Below are 21,141 nucleotides of genomic sequence, written 5' to 3'. Positions count from 1 at the left end.
GGGGGGGGGAATTCACGCGCCAGGGACGAGGAGCAGAAAGGAGATCGCCTCTCTTTCTCTCTCTCTCTCTCTCTAGCGCCGCGGTGTCAGGCGGGCCGCCGTTCCTGGTTCACGCCGCAGCGCGTCTCGTGGGCGGCCTCGTCATGGAGGCTGCGGCTCCGTGAAGAGGAGGAGCAGGAGGGAGGCGGCACGGGTGGCTTTCAGTTCAGCCCTTCCAGAGAGGGCCTGGTTCAGCCAGTCTCGAGCTGCCGCCGCCGCCACCACTCCGAGAGAGCGCTTGTCAAGTTCTGGCGGTTCGCGCCGCCTCGGTCTCCTTTGCAGGTGAGGGGAACGTGGCAGGGCTCCGTGGGCGAGGCGCGATAGCTCTCCTTCCAAACCGGGATTGGTGGCCAAGGGCGGGCTGTGACAGGGGGCTTCGAGTGCCGGGGATATATACGGCACCACCAGGTGTGTGTGTGTGGGGGGGGGGCGGTTTGCTGAGAGGACGCTGGCGTCTGGCTGGGTGGCGGGGAGGCATCCAGCGCCGGGCGGGACAAACATAATGTGCGCGTATTGCTAGGCCAGCGCTCGAAGGATATTATGGAAAACGTTGCAGGTTCCGTGCGTAACCGACGTGGCGCTCAGGCTGCTTTCGTCTTTGGCGCTCGGGTCGAGGCTTGCTTGAGGAGCGAGCCCGTACGGAGAGTTCGCGCCAAGATGCTGCAGCAGTTGCTGCTGCTGGTGGTTCTACGTCGAACCCCTGACCGGCGGAGAGCCTGACGATTTGCAGGACTGTCTGGGAGACAGTAGAATCAAGCATGCGGTCCTTTCCCCCTCCTACCCTATTCCATTTAGCTTATAGGGTCCGATCTCTTTGATTTTTATTTTTTGGGTAGGCTCCTGCAGGTAGTCCTCGGACAAGCCAAGTCAGTGGTAAAACCAGATTCGCTTAACAAACATGTTACTAATTGAACAACTGCAGTGATTGGTTGAACAACTGCGGCAAGAAAGGTCATAAAAAGGTAAAGGTTCCCCCCGCACATGCGTGCTAGTCGTTTCCAACTCCGTTTCAAAGCCGAAGAGCCAGCGCTTGTCCGAGGACGACTCCATGGTCATGTGGCCGGCATGACGACGCCAAAGGCGCACGGAACGCTGTTACCTTCCCACCACAGTGGACCCTATTTTTCTACTTGCATTTTTACGTGCTTTCGAACTGCTAGGTTGGCAGAAGCTGGGACGAGTAACAGGCGCTCACTCTGCTACACGGCACTCGGGATTCGACCCGCCAAACTGCCGACCTTCTGATCGACAAGCTCAGCGTCCTAACCCACTGAGCCACCACGTCCCTTAAGAAAGGTCATAGAATCAGGCAAAACTCACTTAAGAAACGTCTCGCTTAGCCACAGAAATTTTGGGCTACCTGTATTTGTATGAATTGTTATGAGCAATTCTTGAGGGAAAAGCCACAGAGACCAGCCTTTCTTCCCAAACTGGTCCATACTTTTTCAAGGCCCTCCTGTAAAAAAAGGAAAGCTTTGCGGACACTGCTCCGGTTCTCCCATATAGAAATCTTTGCTGTTTGCCATCCCCCATCCCTTCATCTAATGAATAGTATATGCAATTTTAAACATGAAAAGGTTTTATGCCCACTGCTCTTTAATATATACTTTTAGTGGATTTGTACACTGCCTAGAATACTGTTGGGTGATTTAGAAATGTGACTTGACTATTGCTGTGTTGTGGACAGTTCTACTACAGCTGTTAACTGCTCAGAACATGTGGAAAGAAAGAATTACTTGTGGTTCAGCTCTGATTCATTATTTTGTTAGTTCAGCATTTGGCAACTTTAGTAAAACAACTAAAGTTTGCTTTTAAACATAATTTATTCCGGTAAGGAAGAGAGTTTGTCTGTGGGATATTTTTTGCAACAAGGGGTTTCTTAACTGCTACTTAGTATGGGTATTGAAAGGTCTGCAAGAATACAACCAAGCTTACAGAGCAACAAGGACCGAAATGAGACAGTTCACCATGGCCAACTCACCATGTGACAGTTCTTCACAATCAACTCACCAAAGGACAACTCGCCTTGGGATAATTCAACAATGCAATTTAAATATTTAAAATAATTTAAAAAGTATTTAAATTTTTGTCATTCAGATTTCATTTTATCCCTCCTTTTACGTTCTTTCTTTAATGATTCTACTCCACCCTTTTTCATATTTGTTTAGCTTTTCTTCTGCAGCAAGTTTGCTTCAGCCAATTGGCCACGGCAAGTTGGCTGTGGCGAGTTGTTCTCCTTTACTGGTAATTAATTTTAGTTTTATTTTTGAATTCCATAACAAAGATTCCCACAAGTAGCAATCAGAGATAAATATACATTCTCAACAAGCATCGCAAGAGGGATTGGAAAAAGGAGCATGGCATCTAAAATATGCTGAAATATTTGCAGTGAAAATATGCTGTAAGAATATGACTTTTTCCATTAGATTTCATTTTCTCTCTTGTAAGTCAGATATATTTTTATCCAAGCTGAATCTTGTTGCATGCATAGAGTTACTCTGCAATGACACAGCAAGTGTATTAAGGTTTATCAATAAATGAGTAGTGTGTGGGGGGTGCTAGCTAATTCTCTCTGCAAGCAGACACCATCAGAAAACTACAAACTCTGTGATTAATTTAGTGTACCCTCCAACTAGGGATTCAGTCCTGTTCCTCCAAGAACAAACCAGAGAATAATACAAAGCAAAACATAGTTTATTTTTCTTTTATTAACCATTGACGCTTGTTCATTAATAAGTTTTAATAAGATTTACTGTATCATGCAAATTGATGCATAGTCTTTTCCTGCCAAATCTTTCATTAAAACTTATATCTGCAAAGGCATTCTGTTCTCTACATCGATACACTGTTAGTTGAAAAAGAAGGTAGCCATCACCCCAAAAAAATCCTTCACTGATTTTCATGTTTTGTTCCTCCTAGCTTGTATGACTGAATGATGCAGAATGCTGAAGACTCAAGGCTAGGGATAGCACCTCTTTTTGATATTTTTCAGGTCACGTTCCAATGATATTGCTTGGAAATGCATTAGATTGGTTTCAGTGTATCTCACTTCGGTTTGCATATTTAACTGTTTCTTTTTATTGTCTGTTGTATTATTATACATTAATACCTTCTCATTGGAATTAACATTTGCTTTCTGAACTGTAGTACAAGGATTTCCCTTCTGGTAGCTCTAATGCCATACTTTTAAACATAGTTTATTGGACTCTCCTCCTGTGGGCACACCCGGTGCTCTACTTGTATATTATTTACAGTTCAAAGTCTAAACCTCAATCTTAAGAAATTGAAAAAATCTGAATACTTGTCTTCTGTGGTACAGTCACTTAACTCTTACTAAAAAAAAACTTGCCCCCTGGCCTTCAATGCCACTGGGACACAGTTGTAGTGTTGGCAGAGAATCTTTTCTCCCTCACTGTCAAACTGTACAAACCACAGACCAGGGCTGATTAAGAAGATGGTAAGTGTCTGTTCATATCTAGAAGTTGTTTCTTCCGTAGTTCTAAGATCTAACTATCTTGGAATAAGTGACTGGCCCAAAGTCACTCAGCCAGCTTTCATGTCTAAGTCAGGACTAAAACTCACAGTCTTCTGCTTTCTAGCCTGGTGCTTTAAGCACTAGGCCAAACTGGTACTCTGTTTAAATAGATATAGATAATTCATATTATGGAGTAGGAAAAAACCCTCCTTTTCATTGCTCCTGTCACAGTAAAAAAAATATCACAGAAATCTCATGTTTTATTTTTGTTTTAGGTGATTCAAAGAGATACAACTGAACACTACTTAGAAATAATCATAAAATGTCTTTCCTATTTTCACTAACCCCTATTAATCTGTTTCCTCACTTGTTTTTATAGTTGTGTTGAGCTGATTATATATTTTGTAATGAAAAGTATTTTAAAATCAGACAAATACATTTGTAATATGTCTGTATAGATAATGGGATGGAATCAAAATTCTATTTTGAATATTGCCCCCCTTTGCAAATTTATTTTTTTCTGCCAGTCTTGTAGATGAAAAATCAAAATCAGAGCAAGTTGTTACATTTTATTTTTAGGATCATACTTGAGCAAAGTAGTTGTTGCTCTTTGGTTTGTTTGTATTTACAGGGCCTGTAGATCACTAAGCGTCTCTTAGATTAGGGCAGGGGTAGGCAACCTCGGCTCTTTTATGACTCATGGACTTCAACTCCCAGAATTCCTGAGCCAGCCAAGCTGGCTCAGGAATTCTGGGAGTTGAAGTCCATGAGTCATAAAAGAGGCGAGGTTGCCTACCCCTGGATTAGGGCAAAGAGGGGAAAATACTGGCTCTTCAGAAAGCTGATCACATGACCACAAGGCACTGCAACCATCATAAGTATGAGTCAGTTGCCAAGCATCTGAATTTTGATCACATGACCTTGGAGATGCTGCAATGGTAGTAAGTGAAAAATGGCTATAAGTCACTTTTTTCAGTGCTGTTATAACTTCAGACGGTCACTAAATGAGCTGTTATAAGTTGAGGACTACCTGTTCCACTGAAAAAGAAAAGCAAGAAATCCAAGAAGAAACCAGCATGGTTGCACAAAGATCTCCCTGATAAACTGAAAGACAAAAAGGGCAAGTACAAAAAATGGAAAGAGGACATATAACTAAGGCAGAATGTCAGCAGTTAGCCTGAATCTGCATAGATGAAGTCAGGAAAGCAAAGGCTTAGGATGAACTAAGACTTGCAACAAAAATAAAAGATAATAAAAAAAGCTTTTCCCAAAATATATGTAACAAGAATAAAGTTAAGGAAACAGTAAGTTCAGTAAGGAAAGAGGATGGCAAAGAAGTAACAGGCGGTAGAGAGAAAGGAGAATTTGCTTAACTCATTCTTTGCATCGGTCTTTATACAAAAAGAAACTATAACTCAACCTACCAAAAATGTAACCATAAAAGACAGACTAAAAATAAAAAAATAAAATAAGCAAGAAAATGGTAAGAGAATACCTGTATGAATTTGATGAATATAAATCACCGGGACCTGATGGATTGCATCCCAGAGTTCTGATGTTATCACAGATGTTATCGCAGAACAATTGTACCACATCTTTCAAAAATCCTGGAATACTGGCAACTACCTGAGGATTGGAAAAGAGGTGATGTGGTTTCCATCTTCAAAAAAAAGTGGGGGGGGGGAAACAGACCCAGGAAACTCCAAACCAATAGAAGGGGGACTCATCAAATTTGCAGATGACACTAAGCTGGCAGGAATAGCCAACACCCCAGAAGACAAGCTCAGGATCCAAATGTATCTTGACAGAGTTGAACAATGGCCCCTATCCAATCAAATAAAATTTAATGTGGAGAAAAGCAAGTTTTAATACTTAGGCAAGAAAAACCAAAGGTACAGGTACGGATTAGGCAAAACCTGGTTCAAAAACAGTAACTGTGAGAGGGACCTTGTCCTAGTGGACAATCACTGAAATATGAGCCAGCAGTATACAGTAGCAGCAAAAAAAGCTAATACAATCCTTGGTTGCAAAAACAGAGGCATAAAATAAAAATCGCGTGAAGTATTAGTGCCGCTTTATAAAACCTTTGTAAGACCACACCTGGAACACTGCATCCAGTTTTGGTCACAAAAAAGATGTTGGGACTTTAGAAAAAGTGTAGAGAAGAGCAACTAAGATGTTTAAGGACTAAAACATGAGAACAGTTGCAGGGTATGGGTATGTTAGGTATGGCTAGCACTATTCCAGTATTTGAGGGGTTGCCACAAAAAAGAGGGGGGGTCAACTTGTTTTCCAAAGCATCAGAAGGCAAGACAAGAAAAATGCATGGAAATTAATCCAGGAGAGAAGCGATCTGGAATTAAGGAGAAACATTCTAACCGTGAGAACAATTAACCAGTGGAACAGCTTGCCTTCAGAAATTGTGGGTGCTTCATCACAGGAGGTGTTTAAGAAGAGACTGGACAGTCACTTGTCTGAAATGGTATAGGGTCTCCTGCTTAAGCAGGGGGTTGGACTAGAAGATCTCCCTTCCAGCTCTATTCTGATTAAATTGATTAATGCTCTTCTGGAAGGCCAAGACGTGGGAGCAGACCTCTTCTCCAGTGGGAGAATATTCCCCCCCTCCCACTTTACTGGTGTCATTTACCTTCTACAAAACACCATTTTCAAAGGGAAGGGATATTTCTGTGTTATTGATACAGATGCTCTGTTTTTGCACATTAGTAAGTTCTGCTGCCTTGTCAGTCACTGCCTTCCAATCAGTGGAAGAGCAGCAGAGCGACTAAGCTTTCACTTAATTGGCTACAGGCTGTATTTTGGGAGGAATTTTGCTAGAGGGAAGGGCTGCAGTCTTTCACCAGCAGAGTCCAGTCTGACTTTGATTCATCATCTGAAGGGAAATCCCCAGATAAGACATAAAGCTTTTAGAGAGGAGGAAGAAAATAAGCATGATAATTATTCCACGGAAACTTACTCATCATCGGGATGATGCAATTGAAAAGATATGGCTACTCCTACATTAGAGGATTTTGCTTGCTTCATGGGAGTGCCGATTAGACATAGCTACAAAAGGTATGTAGGAGGTTGATTTTTTTTTTTAAAAAAAATCACTGTATGTTTAAAGAGTTTTCTGCATTATGCTGCACACCGTATGTGTTACTTGGGGCAAGGAATTAGAGATTTCCCCTAAGAACAGAAAATCTATGTGAGAGTTAAATCAATTCATTTCAAAGCAATTTAAATAGTTCTGTGTAGTGCTCCTTTGCAAATAAACCTTTTTTTCCTAATAGCATTCACAAAAATATTTCTAATTTTCTTTTAGGTATTGCATTTCTACATGAATCTTGAACAGTGTCCTTTGCTTTTCTCACTTAAAACTTGGGGTCAATTTGTTTGGGTTTTTCCCCCCTCCAGAAAACATTGACAATCTGTATATAAAGTTGTATAAAGAAAATGTTAAGTAAACACAGGCTTAATGTGTATTTTGAATATTTGTACGTAAGATTCAACATCTCAGAGGCTTATAGATGCTAAGTAATGACCAGTGCTGATTTATAATAGTAGCTAAATGCTTGTAGAAACACCAATACAGTAAAACAGAAGGCATATATTTAAGAACTGAACATGTTTTTTGGGCTACAATTTCACCATGATTTTCACAGATTTCAAATTGTTTTATGGAAAAAATGTCTGCTCATCTTTAGCCAATCCAGAGTTATGGCAGAGTTTTATACATCTGTTAAGTGAGGAATAATGTTATCTGATAATTGATGAATAGTATTATCTGCTCTGTCTTTTATTTCCTATAATAGAAGTGTTGATAGAAATAGAGCTGCTGGATAAATACCTGACTTAGTGATAACTTCCAAATCCTGATTACTAATCCTTCCTAGAGTCCATCAGCTGACCACAAAGAAATTATTTTAAATTTTTTATAAAATGTGGATGCAAATATGAAGAATCAGGAATCAGGTCTAAATTACAGTATAACAATTTGGGAAAAACAGAACTCTTGCAAATTATTTACCGGTAACCCCTTTTGCCTTATATTAATATAAATGCAGGCTAAGGTTACTTGTAGACTGCGTTTGCATAATTTTATTGAGCAAAACTAGAGTTTTGTGCAAATACCACATAGTCCATTCATCATTGAGTTAGAGGAGGATTGTTTTAACTTTGAACAGCCCCAGGATTGGACTGGCTAATCAGGTCTCCCTGTCATAAGTTCAAGATGGGTTATCTCAATCATTCTGGATATGTTTCAAACTCAAGTTACTGACATAGCTGACTCTTCCCTAAAGACTTCCAAAATAGTTGAAACAAATTTTGAAATCAAGATAACATTGGGTTTAAACAAAGTGCTTTAATTTAAATATATTAAGTTAAACATCCAAAATATGTTGGGACATCCTTAAATAATAGAAAAATATGTACTATTTACTTATAGATCTAAGAATGAGTTGCTAGCACCTTTGAATAGTTCATTTTTGGTAAAAAGGGATATATCTATTATTGGAAAATGAAAATATCTCCTGTCCTATGTTGCACTGAATAATATAACCACATCTAAATTGAGACTTTGTGCTACATTGATTTCTAAAAAAGAGAAGTAATTATATACTTTAAATATTCATTACAATTAGTTGAATCTAAAAGAATTGATGGAATCATCCCTGTGGGTTGGTCTTTTATTTATATATCAGGCAATAATTTCTTCTTATACTTTATATACCTTCAATATAAAGTTCTTCAATCTGTTTTTATTCTTATTAAATGTCATTTATTAATGTCATACTTGAATATAGACTAGATTTCATGGCTATTGGTGAATGGCATTGATATATTCATATTTTTTGAAACTAGCTTTATGATATTGTTCCATTGCTAATTATCGTTAATTTTTTTTCTTCAATTTGAACCTTAACATACAGTTTTAAATGTTTTAAATATGCTTTCCTTAGTTGTTCCATTTTCTATATTTATTGATTAGGGGGAATAGCCAACACTTTAGAAGATTGGCTTAAGATCCAGAAATATTTCAAGAGAGTTGAACACTGAATCTAAGACAGAAATGCAATTCAGGGGCAAGAAAAGTAAGGTTTTACACTTAGGCAAGAAAACTCAAAGGAACAGGTTATAGAGATAGTCCTCAACTTACAGTAATTTGTTCAGCAAACCAGGGGCTTCCCTGCCCCTAAGCCACCCCATGCTCTGCAAAATAACTACAGTGGGGGCAGCCAGGGTTGCATGGGTGCCTTTCTTAATGACAGCAACAACTTAATGACCATAATTCTGGGCTCAGTTCTGGTCGTAAGTCAAGGACTACCTGTAGGTGGTACCTGACTCAACATTAGTAACTGTGAGAGTTACTAATAGACAATCACTTAAGAATGAGCCAGAGTGTGCTGCAGTTGCCAAAAAAGCCAACACAGTCCTAGGCTGCATAAAAAGTGGAATCGTATCAAGATCATGTGAAGTATAAGTACCTCTATATATTTCCTTGGTAAGACCACATTTGGAATACAGTGTCCAGTTCTGATCACCATGATACAAAAAAGATATTGAGACTCTAGAAAAAGTGCAGAGAAGAGCAACAAAGATGATTAGGGGTCTGGATCTAAAACATATGACGAACGGTTATAGGAACCGAGTATGTCCAGTCTAACGAAGAGAAGAAATACGGGTAACATGATAGCAGTCTACCAATATTTGAGAGGCTGTCACAAAGAAGAGTGGGACAATCTCTTCTTCAAAGCACCTGATGGCAAGGCAAGAAGTAACTTATCAAAGGAAGATCCAACCTAGAATTAAGGACAATTTTCCTGACATTGAGAACAATGAATCGGGTTTGCCTTCAGAGGTTGTGGAGGTTTTAAAGAAGAGATTGGACAACTATTTGTCTGGAATGGTATAAGGTCACCTGCTTGGGCAGGGGGTTGGACTAGAAGACCTCCAAGGTCCCCTCCAATTCTGTTTTTCTGTTACCATAATTTTTATTTTTGGCTGATGCACTTTTAGTGTCTTATAAAAATTTCTTAATACATTTTCTGTTCTTTGTTTCCATATTTAAGGCAGCGACTGTTTTAATCCCCCCTCTAGTATTTCTGTTCTCTTATAGACCCAAATTCTATCTTTCATTCTATCTTGGATATTAGTTGTAAAAGATGTGAATGTAGCCCACGTGCCCAACAATAGACTCCAGACATCTAATATATTGTGTCCAACTTAGTTTTGGTGGAATCAGATTCATGCCTTCCACTCACATGACTCTGTTTGGGACTTTGTCAGTCTATTCAATGCCATAGCCTGCTAATTAATTAGTCCTCTTCACAGCTCTGTCCTGTGAAATTGTCAGTTCACTCACTTACTTTGAACACTACTAACAAGTTCCTTGCATTAGTAGCTTCGGCTTATCTTCATCCCCACCCTCCAGGGAATTCTCTGCTAAATATGGCCCCAAGGTACTCCTGGGATATCTCTACCCAATTAGCTCCTAAGAGACTCTGGTTTTGTTTATGAATGTTTCTACCAAATCTGCCTCCGAGCTTATAAAATGACGCTTCAGCCAGATTGATCTGTAGGATACTTCTCATAATTTTTCCCCAATCTTCATGCATTTTCTCAGATATGGCAACGCCACAGTAGTCAAGCTACAGCCCTTTCTGTTCTTCAGTAAGTTGTGTTCATGAGGCTCCCAAAGCAGACAACTTTGCCTCTTCATTTTTCCTTTACTTAGCTGGATAAGAGATTAGAGTGAACTGTTTTGGCTTGACAACCGATTACAAAATCCAGTGTCCTAATCTAATCTAAAAGACGAAGAAGTAAACAGGCAAGGGAAAGTCTTTCAAGATCTTTCTAGAAGATACAAACTGAAGAGATGTTAAATTCTTACCATCCATTGCAGACTCATTAAATGCTTCACTAATCTATTTTCAGAGTTGCATGGAAAAAGGATGCTGAAGAAAACAGAAGCAATGGGCAAGTTCATCCTGAAAAGCCCAGGAGATGTTTTGAATACATCCCTTTCTCATTTTTTAATGAAAAAAATACTCTCTGCTCCATATACCTGTTTATCCTTTCCACTGGCTCTTTACCGACTTCTTCATATATATTCATACTTAGCTCTTTATTTTTGCATCTTGATCCACTTCTTGCTCCTTACAAATTGTGTTTAAATATTAACTTCCAGCATCTTGTCTGAACTAAAAATCTGAACAAAGTACAAGGGGTATGAGAAAGTGAATTGATCAAGCACCTTTGATTATTCAAAATTATGGTAAAGGACTTCGATATGGCGTACATCAACTATCTATACCAGAGGTAGGCAACCTTGGCTCTTTATGACTTGTGGACTTCAACTCCCAGAATTCCTGAGCCAGCATGGCTCAGCTTGGAAACCTCTCCCTTTCCCCTCAGCATGGCTGGCTCAGGAATTCTGGGAGTTGAAGTCCACGAGTCATCAAAGAGCCAAGGTTGCCTACCCCTTATCTATACCCACAAATGAGGCATGACATACAGAATCAGATTAGCACAATCTCTCCCTCTGCTGGAGATAAAAAAAAACAGTACTTGATTTTTATCCTAATGTAATCTTGCATTTTTTTGGTGTTTACAGTGTCATAGTAAAATTACATCAGAATTAGAGTGACATATAATTCAAATCATAAAAAACAAAACTGAAATAGAAAATAAAAATAATAACTGCAAGACGTGCAAATAATGAAAAAGATTGTTTTTTAGTAACCTTCAGTTAGCCCATTTTGCAGTTTTGTGCTGTTTTGGAGAAGTGGTGTCCTCTAGCTTCAGCTTCTCTGTCATCAGGGAGCTGTGGATCAACATGGAGTCCTCTTTACATGATAAAATAGGCCAGTTTGAATCCAGTTGGAGGAGGCGATCCTGTAGGTATTCAGGTGCCAAATCTAGAAGGTCTTTATAGATTAAAGCACATTAAATTGTACAGAGCTGAATTGGCAACCACTGCAGAGGGCGCAACACAGGTATAAGTTCCCAAGGGTACAATTCACAGTAGGTTAATGGACCATGGATGGTAAACAGTGGCATATTCAGCAGCTTCTGAATTAATGGTTACAATCTTTCAAGAAGTTGTAGAAATGTAGGAGATTGAAACAGAAGAAAAATTTTCTTCAGAAATTTGTAATTTCTATAGTAAATCAGCTAGCCAGGAATCTGCTCCAGTACATATATTTTCTACGTAATTCATTTTAATCATTGATTTGCTTAATAAAATAAATAAATTTTTGTCCTACCTCTGTCAAGGAAGTAATGGGCAGTGGCAAGACAGCAGAGCTGCTTAACTCATTCTTTGCATCAGTTTTCACATAAAAAAGAAATATAGCCTCACCTACTAAAAACATAACTGTAAAAGACAGATTAGAAATACAAATTAAAATAAGCAAGAAAATGGTAAGAGAACACTTGTCTGATCTAGGTGAGTTCACATCACCGGGACCTGATGGATTACGCCCCAGAGTTCTGAAGGAGCTAGCAGATGTTACCTTGGAACCACTGAAACATAATTTCAAAGATTCTGGAGCACCGGGAAACTACCTGAATGACTGGAAAAGAGCTGATGCGGTTCTCATTTTCAAAAAAGGGGGAAAAACAGATCCAGGAAATTATAGACCTATCAGCCTGACATCAATACCTGGGAGGATCCTGGAAAACATGATCAAAAAACAGATCTGCGAACACTTAAAAGCAAGTAAAATTATAATCAGAAGCCAACGTGGGTTTGTCAACAACGGATCATGCCAAACAATTCTTATTTCATTCTTTGACAAAGTGACTGAATTAGTGGACCAGCAACATGTTATAGACAAAGTATACTTGGATTTCAGTAATGCATTTGATGAAGTAGACCACAACGTCTTGATAAGCTAGAAAATTCCAAGGGATGCAGCATCACCACCAGATAGATTTGTAACTGGCTGACAAACCACACTCAGTGAGTGGTCCTTAATGGTACTAAGGAGGGAAGTAAGCAGTTGTTGTTGTTAGCTGTGAAGTCGTGTCTGACCCATCGTGACCCTATGGACAACGTTCCTCCAGGCCTTCCTATCCTCTACCATCTTCTGGAGTCCATTTAAGCTCACGCCTACTGCTTCACTGACTCCATCCAGCCACCTCATTCTCTGTCCAAGTAAGGAGTGGGGTACCCCAAAGTTCCATCTTAGGCCCAGTACTTTTCAATGTATTCATGAACCACTTAAAAGAGAGAATAGAAGGGGAAACTCATCAAATTTGCAGATGGCACTAAGCTGACAGGAATAGCCAACACCCCAGATGATAGGCTCAGTATCCAAATGGATCGTGACAAACATGAACACTGGGCCCTATGCAATAATATGACATTTAATGTAAAGTGAGCTTTTTATAACTGTTGTAAGTTGAGGACTATTTGTATTCTGTATTTTTAGAATGGGGCCTCTGGCCAGTTCATGTAAACACATATTTATATGCACAAGCACATGTAGAGGTAGTCCTTGACTTACAACAGTTTGCTTAGTGCTGTTTGAAGTTAGAACAGCACTGAAAAAAGTGACTTATGACCATTTTTCAAACATGACTATTGCAGCATCCCCATGGTCACGTGATTTACATTGAGATGCTTGACAACTAACTCACATTTATGACAGTTGCAGTGTCCCGGGTTCATACAATCACCTTTTGAGAACTTCTGACAAGCAAAGTCAATAGGGAAACCAGATTCACTTAACAACCATGCTACTAGTTTAACAACTGCAGCGATTCACTTAACAAATGTAGCCAGAAAAGTTGTAAAATGGAACAAAGCTCACTTAACAAATTTCTCACTTAGCAACATAAATTATGGACTCAATTGCGGTGATACGTTGAGGACTACACATTTGTTATGCATTTGTACACATTTGTTATGCAAAATATACAGGATTATTTAGTGAATCTGTTAATCTTGGTTGAAAGATATATATAGTGAAGACAGGGTGTTCATATTTTTTTGGATCACTATTCTGAGCATAGAGGGAGTATAAAGCTTTTATAGCTGACAACCATTTGTGGTTGCCTTCTTCTTACCAGTACACTATATGGACAAAGTACATGAGCAGTCAAACAGCAAGAATTCCTTTGGTTTCATCTGGGGGATAAACTAGACCTTGAATTTTGTAGGAATCTTTCATCAGTGGCATCAAAGGTGTTCCGTGCGCCTTTGGCGTCTAGTCATGCCGGCCACATGACCACGGGGACGTCCTCGGACAAGCGTTGGCTCTTCGGCCTTGAAACGGAGATGAGCACCGGTCCCTAGAGTTGGAAACGGCTAGCATGCATGTGCGGGGGAACCTTTACCTTTTTTTATCATCAGTGACAAATCACTTCTGAAAATCTTGTGAAGAAAACTACAAGGGTTTATTCAGTCCCTAAGAATCACACATTATTGAATGGAATAAAAAGTATAATAAAATACAAGTACTATTCCTTCCTTGAGTCTTTACTATTTTTGTTAGAGGCAATATTTCTCAGTCTGTAATGACATTATTGTCATTTGGAATTGAGGAAAAATCCTCTCACTACTTTCCAGAGCTATGAAGTGAGAGCCTGGTCTCTCAACTGACTGCTCATTACAGGATATATCTTAGAGAAACTCAAGAATTTTCCCATCCCTGCTAGTTTTCCAAAGGACAACAGAAAGGTTACAACAGAAATGGGTATAACATTCACCAATGTTGCAGTTGGACCAACTCCTACCCTTCCTGAGGAAAGCCATGTGCTGTCTGGGACTCATCCAAAATATTTGAATAGTTTGGATTGGTTGTCAGCAGGAAAAGTTTTGTGTTTCCCAATGTTCAATTATGGGTTTTTTAAAAAAATCTTGTAACATTTTAACTACTAGTGACTTTGATGTACTGTACATCTTTACATTGGTAGTGCAAATTATTGCATGGAAAGGGAGAATTATTCACTCTGAAAGGAAAGGACAGCATCAAGGAAGGGCAGAGGAGTTTCCTCTGGTAATTTGGGGTACCCAAAAATTCATGGATCATTTTAGCAATAACAATAGTACTTAGACTTATATACTGCTTCACGCTGCTTTTCAGCCCTCTTTAAGTGGTTTACACAGTCAGCATATTGCCCTCCCAACAAGCTGGGTCCTCATTTTACCGAGCTCAGAAGGATGGAAGGTTGGGTCAACCTTAAGCTAGTGAGAATCGGTGAGAATCGAACTGCGAAACTGCTGGCAGTCAGCAGAAGTAGCCTGCAGTACTGCATTCTAACCACTGCACCACCACGGTTCATTTTCCTCAATAAATAAATAAACAAGTATATTTTTGACCCATCTGTTTAATTGGGTTATTTTAATTTAGTTTTAGGACTTACATGGAGAACAGACCATGTTTTATTTATTTGCTTATTTATATATCATATTTATATGATCACCCATCTCACAAAAACATTTTAGGTCACACTTATGCAGAATGCTGATATTCAAAAGGGTTCACAAACTTTTAAGCACCACTGTATCATAAATAGTGCTGCAGTTCAAATATTGTATCCAATGAAATTATGAACCTCTGTAAGATTGTATTGCACATGGAAGGAAAAATGGAAACTTAATGAATCTTCTCAATATTCAGCATACCCATTCACAATATAATTTAAAGGCTCAGTTGTATCTAAACGTGTTGCCATCAGCATTCCATTCCTGGCATTCCAGAATGCATAAAAATATTAAAAACTTAATCCACTGACAGCTTGGTCTTTACCTTCAAATGCGAATAAATCCGATGAGAAAAGCTTTATTCTGAATATCATTTATTACTTTACTGGATTATTGTATCTGCATCTTGTCTTTTTATTTCCTGAGCTTTTAAAATATGTGGCTCATTGCAAATGCAATTATATTGTAGTTATCTTTTTAGAATATTTTCTAGAAATACTGGTATTCATATATTATTGGTTTTGTTTCCACAGCTTTCTGCACTATAAGTGCCTTATGTAGTCATTGTACAGAGACAACTTCGTTGTTCTGATGATCATCTCTCACGGCTAAATATTGGCGTTTACAAATCATCTATAGCAGTTGCTTCTTGTGAATCTGATTCCTGCATTTAGAAAACGTGAGAAAAAAATATTGAACTAAACAAGAGGACTGCTGAATCTGTAGCTTTTCCTATCTAATTAACACCAACAAAGAGGATACTACAGCCTAAAATGTATAAAAAGAATGCCATTGTATGAAAACAGAGTTTTTCCCCAGTAGCCTGAACGCTGGCCAGAAATGCTACTGAGCATGATTTTTTTGCAGACAAAAGTGTACAAATGGCATATATTGGTTGATAACTACAATGTTCACTGATAATAGCTGCTTATTCATCTTTGTATGCATTGGAGTTTCTTAAGCTACGCCTGATTTTATTGAAAGGAACATCTTGACTTTTTGGAGTTTTTAAACAGAGGCTATTTCATTAACAACTCACAAAGTCGAAAGCAGTTTTACATCATGGCTTCAATTGTTGCTCCAGTGAGAGACACAAAATGGCTGACATTAGAAGTGTGCAGGCAGTTTCAGAGAGGGACTTGTTCACGTTCTGATGAGGAATGTAAATTTGCACATCCATCCAAAAGCTGCCAGGTTGAAAGTGGAAGAGTGATTGCCTGCTTTGATTCTCTAAAGGTAAGAATGCATGCATTAGAAGGAGCTATTGTAAACATATCCTTATATTGAGCTCTGGTTCTGATCCCTAGATGGGTTATATCCAGTCAGTTTTCTCAACAGTGGTATGGAACTGGTTTGCTATTGCTTTTTTCTAACATGTTTCCCACCTTCCTAGGGTAGGAATTTCTTGTTGCTATCCAATGCCATCGCCAACTGGGCCTGGCTCGGTTTAGCTTCCAAATTTAACTTAAGTTGTAAAGATGAGGCCACTTGCTGAGAATAGTAAGAAGATTCCTACAGCAAATAGCTTACTGTTTGTAATTGTTCAGATATTGTTAAGAGTAACTCAGTCAATGCATTATTAATTAGTAAACATTGGTCTAGTGGCCAGGTACTAGGAAACCTGAATTCTAGTCTTGCCTTAGGGATGGAAGTCAGCTGGATGACTTTGAGCTGGTCCCTTCTTCTCAACCCTAAGAAGACAGTGGCAAATCACTTCTGAAAATGTTGCCAAGAAGGCTGTATGGACTTTTCTAGTAGCTGTCAGAGATCAAGTCTGACTCAAAGACATATTACCTTGCCTCACATTCATATAATAAACATATGGTGTGCTTTATATTGTCTCAGTCTCAACGAACTATTAGGAACTCTGTATTCTGATATTAGATCCCTCTTCAGGCCACAAGAGAATATGTCTCATTGGCTACAATTGACGTTCCACCAAAATTTATCATTAGATATATTATTGATTTAAGTAAATCTTAGATTCATTCACTGAACTATGATGGATTATGGAACATCTGGCTGTACAATAGAAGTAAAAATTGTTGGTTCATAGCACTGGTATATAAATATGAAATCATTGCCAGGTATATATCAGAAGATATGCTCACCCAAAAGTTAGTTATTATTTCATTTCCAATTAATTGAAGCCTTTCCATTTTGCAGTTTTAATCTAGATCTACAAATTTACAAATTGTTCCCCGCTTGAAAGATGATATTACTTACTATTTGTTGATGAGAATAAGGGGAGAAGAAGTATATGCCACCTCCCAGGAAGTAATTCTTTAGAGTAGTGGTTCTCAACATGTGGTCTGTGGATACCAGGAAGGCCACAATGTCACAGGGGGTCTGCAAAGGCTTGAAGAAATGTTATGAGTTAAATCTTGAGTTAAGTCTTGAGGGCCATACCCATGGTCTGTGGTCACAAAAGGTATTTAAAAGGGTTCCGTGGTGAAGTAAAGGTTGAGAACCACTGTGAGATGGAGAGTTGTTTATCTCTTAAAATATAGTTGTGACATAATCAGGTTCCAGATTACAGACATAAGTCAAAAACCCTGATTACTGGATATGCAGATTTTACATTCAACCTATTCTAGAATCTACTAGAGTAGCTGGTTTATTTCTATGCAAAGTTGTTACTGGAACTATTGTTACTGTATGTTGTCTGCACAAAGATTTCTATTTCGTCTTTGAAAAGTTGCTTCTATAGATACTTATATAAAATCTCCTTCAATTCCAGACCTGGTGACATATACATAGTTTTTGGCAACAGTACAGAAATGGTGTGTGCCTTTATCTTCTAGGAGATTCAGCAAATTTTTTCATAAAAATGGATTCCACAAGATTACTAATAAGTGATAGGATATTCATAATCTGATAATTTGTTATTTCAGTGTACAATACTTTATAGTCATATGTTCAATATAGAAATAATACCTTTTTTGGGAATATATATATTGGATAAATATATATAATATTTATCCTGCTTATGTTTTTGCCTTAATAACTGTACCTCCTCACATAAATTCAACATCCATCCCTTGTTTATTCAGAATCTTTTGGATTATGTTTGTGGTGGCTATTAATCACACTCTCTACATATTCTTGTATAATTTCTGATTGCCTGTTACCAAATAAAATAATTTATATTAAAGATGGTGGGGTTTGTTTCTTGTTTTGATTGCTATCAAGTCAGTTTTGTCTTCTAGTGAATGCTTGGACAAGTCCTGTATTTTTCTTTGCAAGAGTTTGGGAAGTGGCTTGGCATTGCTTTCTGCTTCCTAGGTCTAAGAGAGAGAGACTGGATGAAATTTACCCAGATGGCTTTGTGCCTAAAGCTGAACTAGAACTCCTGATTTCTGGCATGATACTTTATCCACTGCACCAAATCAGTTATATTAAAACATTTTTCTAGTTTTTTAATCACCTACTAAAATATTTAGACAATTAAAAAATTAGACGTTTACATTTTCAAAACACTAAGATAAACACATTTCTCTTCAATGTATATGTATCTGTTTTAGTGAACACGAGTACCCCGCTTTTCATTTAGATTTAAATAATTATAGTGCAACCTCTTTCTATATCATCAAAAGGGTTTGACAAAGTTTACAAGGATTTAAACCACACAACATTTTTGTAGTTAGAGATGTACAGCATGATTTAGCCCAAAACGCATTTAGTCTAATTTTATAACATATATACGGTATATGTGCACACGGATACACATATCAATAACCTCTCATAATCAAAAGAGAACAGTACAATTATTGTCTGTTTGCAAACTTTGTAGTTAGCCAGTTCAAGAGATCTTCTGGGTGAGCTTCGCAGTCTTTTAGAAAACTCTAGCACAAAACAGGACATGAACGGCGATTACCAACTAATACCGAAAGTCCTCGGCTTACAACAGTTCATTTAGTGATCATTCAAAGTTAACAACAGCACTGAAAAAAGTGACTTATGATTGTTTTTCACACTTATGACTATTGCATCATCTCCATGGTCACCTGATCAAAATTCAGATGCTTATTTATGACAGTTGCGGTATCTTTGCAACCTCCTGAGATGCAAACTCAATGGGGAAACCAGATTCACTTAACAACTGTTGTAACTTAACAACTGCAGCGATTCACTTAACAACTTTTCAAGAAAGGTCGTAAAATGGGGCAAAACTCACTTAACAAATGCCTTACTTAGCAACAGAAATTTTGCACACAGTTGTGGTCGTATGCTAAGGACTCCCTGTATTTTGCAGGTGGAATATTAATGCACGTACCGTATATCAAATGTTAGGAATGCAGAAATTAATCTTCCATCTCTTTGTAATTCAACCCTGTACATAAATTAATTGAGTTTATTTTACGTTAAATGCACTTGGCCAATTTAGCTTATATGGAAGGGATTGCTAGGGCTGTAGTCTAATCTAAGTTAAAAAAAATGTCCTGGAAAAAACCAATAGAAAACCAATTTGGCATTATTACCAAGAAATTCATTTACATCCATGAAACCACTAGGAACTAAGCTTAATTAGAAATAATTGTACATTATACTAAGATTTTATAACTTACTCAGCAATCATATTTAGCTCCCTAATCCTGAACCCTGAAATACCTCTTTCGGTTGTGATGCATTCTTTAAATAAACAGTCAAGTTTCAGTATTTATATTTAAATCATAATCCAACACTATGCACATGCATAAACTTTCTCATACAAAAGTAACAAGGTTCCTTTCTGTTCTCCACCACAAAGTAAGAAGAAAGGATAAGCAAGAAATTAAATTTTGCTTTAACAGATTTGCATTTTGTTATAAATGACTGGAAATGTTCAGACCTGTATAATTCCTGCTTTATATATCACAATAAACCCAGAATTTCCTAATGTGAAAGAGAGTTCTAGCTTATTTTTGTTCATAATGTGGCAGAAAGATACAGACAGACAGAATCTTTATGTGGACCATATTTCGGTAACAGTTCTTGGAAGGAATTTTCTACTACATTTGTCTCTTGGACAACACTGTTTTTCTAACCTTATATGTTCCCCTTGCTCTAACTATGCTGTTTACTTATTCTATTCATATTTTATTTGATAAGGGGTGCTTAATAGGACTTAGTTCCAGGATGAGCATATAAAATCACATGAAAAGTGTTATATGTCACATATAAAGATGTGTTAACCTGAATTACAGTTATTCTGAAAGCATATATTGTTTTGAGCAAGATTATACAATCTTTTCATTAAGAGTATGTGCCTGTTCTGAAAGAAGCATATATATTTAAGAAGCAAAGAAACTTAGAAGTGAGTCTTAGACATTACACAGTATGCCAGTTATCTTTATGCAATATTCAAGATTTTAATTTGTACTTTTTTGTACTAATGTCCTTATCCCTCAAGATGTTCTGGTTCTGTTAGGATAATGCAAGTTAGCATATTTAATAATTTGCATGTTTACTCTTTATTCAAATTATAATCATTTATAAATACCATGTCTGGAATCATATCTTATATTAACCCGCTCCTTTGGTAACATCTACCTTCAGATTTGCTCAGCACTGTTATTCATTGAAAAGCCCGAACTTTGTCCCATTACTGTTAACACAGATTTATTCCATGCTTCCCTTATTAAGCAAGATCATAACAGAAAATTCTGGAGATTGAGGTCTGCGCATCAGAAAGGTGTCACAACTACTGTTTTCAATTGCTGGTTTACATAACAATAAAATGCATAATACTAATCAATCAGAATAGACCTAGAAGGGACCTTGGAGGTCTTTTAGTCCAACCCCCTGCTCAAGCAGGAGACCCTATACAATTTGAGACAACTAGCTGTCCAGTCTCTTTTTAAAAATCTCCAGTGATGAAGTACCCACAACTTCTGAAGGGAAGGCAAGCTGTTCCACTGGTTAATTGTTCTCACGGTTAGGAAGTTTCTCCTTAATTCTAGGTTGCTTCTCTCCTTGATTAAGTTTCATCCATTGTGTCTTCTCTTGCCTTCTGGTGCTTTGGAAAATAAGTTGACCCTCTCTTCTCTGTGGCAGCCCCTCAAATACTGGAATACTGCTATCATGACACCCCTAGTCCTTCTTTTCTCTAGACTGGCCATACCCAATTCCTGCATCCATTCTTCATATGTTTTAGTTTCCAGGCCTTTAATCATCCTAGTTGCCCTTCTCTGCACTTTCTCCAAAGTCTCAA

At 38.0% G+C, this 21,141-nt stretch overlaps 1 protein-coding gene across 3 annotated transcripts in view; it reads left to right on the top strand.

The window, feature by feature from the left end:
* Nucleotides 1-298: 298 nt before the first annotated feature.
* The window catches only part of MBNL2 (muscleblind like splicing regulator 2), a 63,304-nt gene continuing 42,461 nt past the window's right edge, over nucleotides 299-21,141 (top strand). For all 3 annotated transcript variants that reach the window (XM_081327984.1, XM_081327983.1, XM_081327982.1), the window contains exons 1-2: nucleotides 299-321; nucleotides 15,482-16,184. In XM_081327984.1, coding sequence (XP_081184110.1) covers nucleotides 16,011-16,184 — 174 coding nt within the window. In that variant the 5' untranslated portion in view covers nucleotides 299-321; nucleotides 15,482-16,010. The remainder of the gene's footprint in view (nucleotides 322-15,481; nucleotides 16,185-21,141) is intronic.

This window comes from Vipera berus, assembly GCF_964194415.1.
Source record: "Vipera berus genome assembly, chromosome: 4".
Lineage (NCBI taxonomy): Eukaryota > Metazoa > Chordata > Lepidosauria > Squamata > Viperidae > Vipera > Vipera berus.
This window is presented reverse-complemented; position numbering and strand designations above follow the sequence as displayed.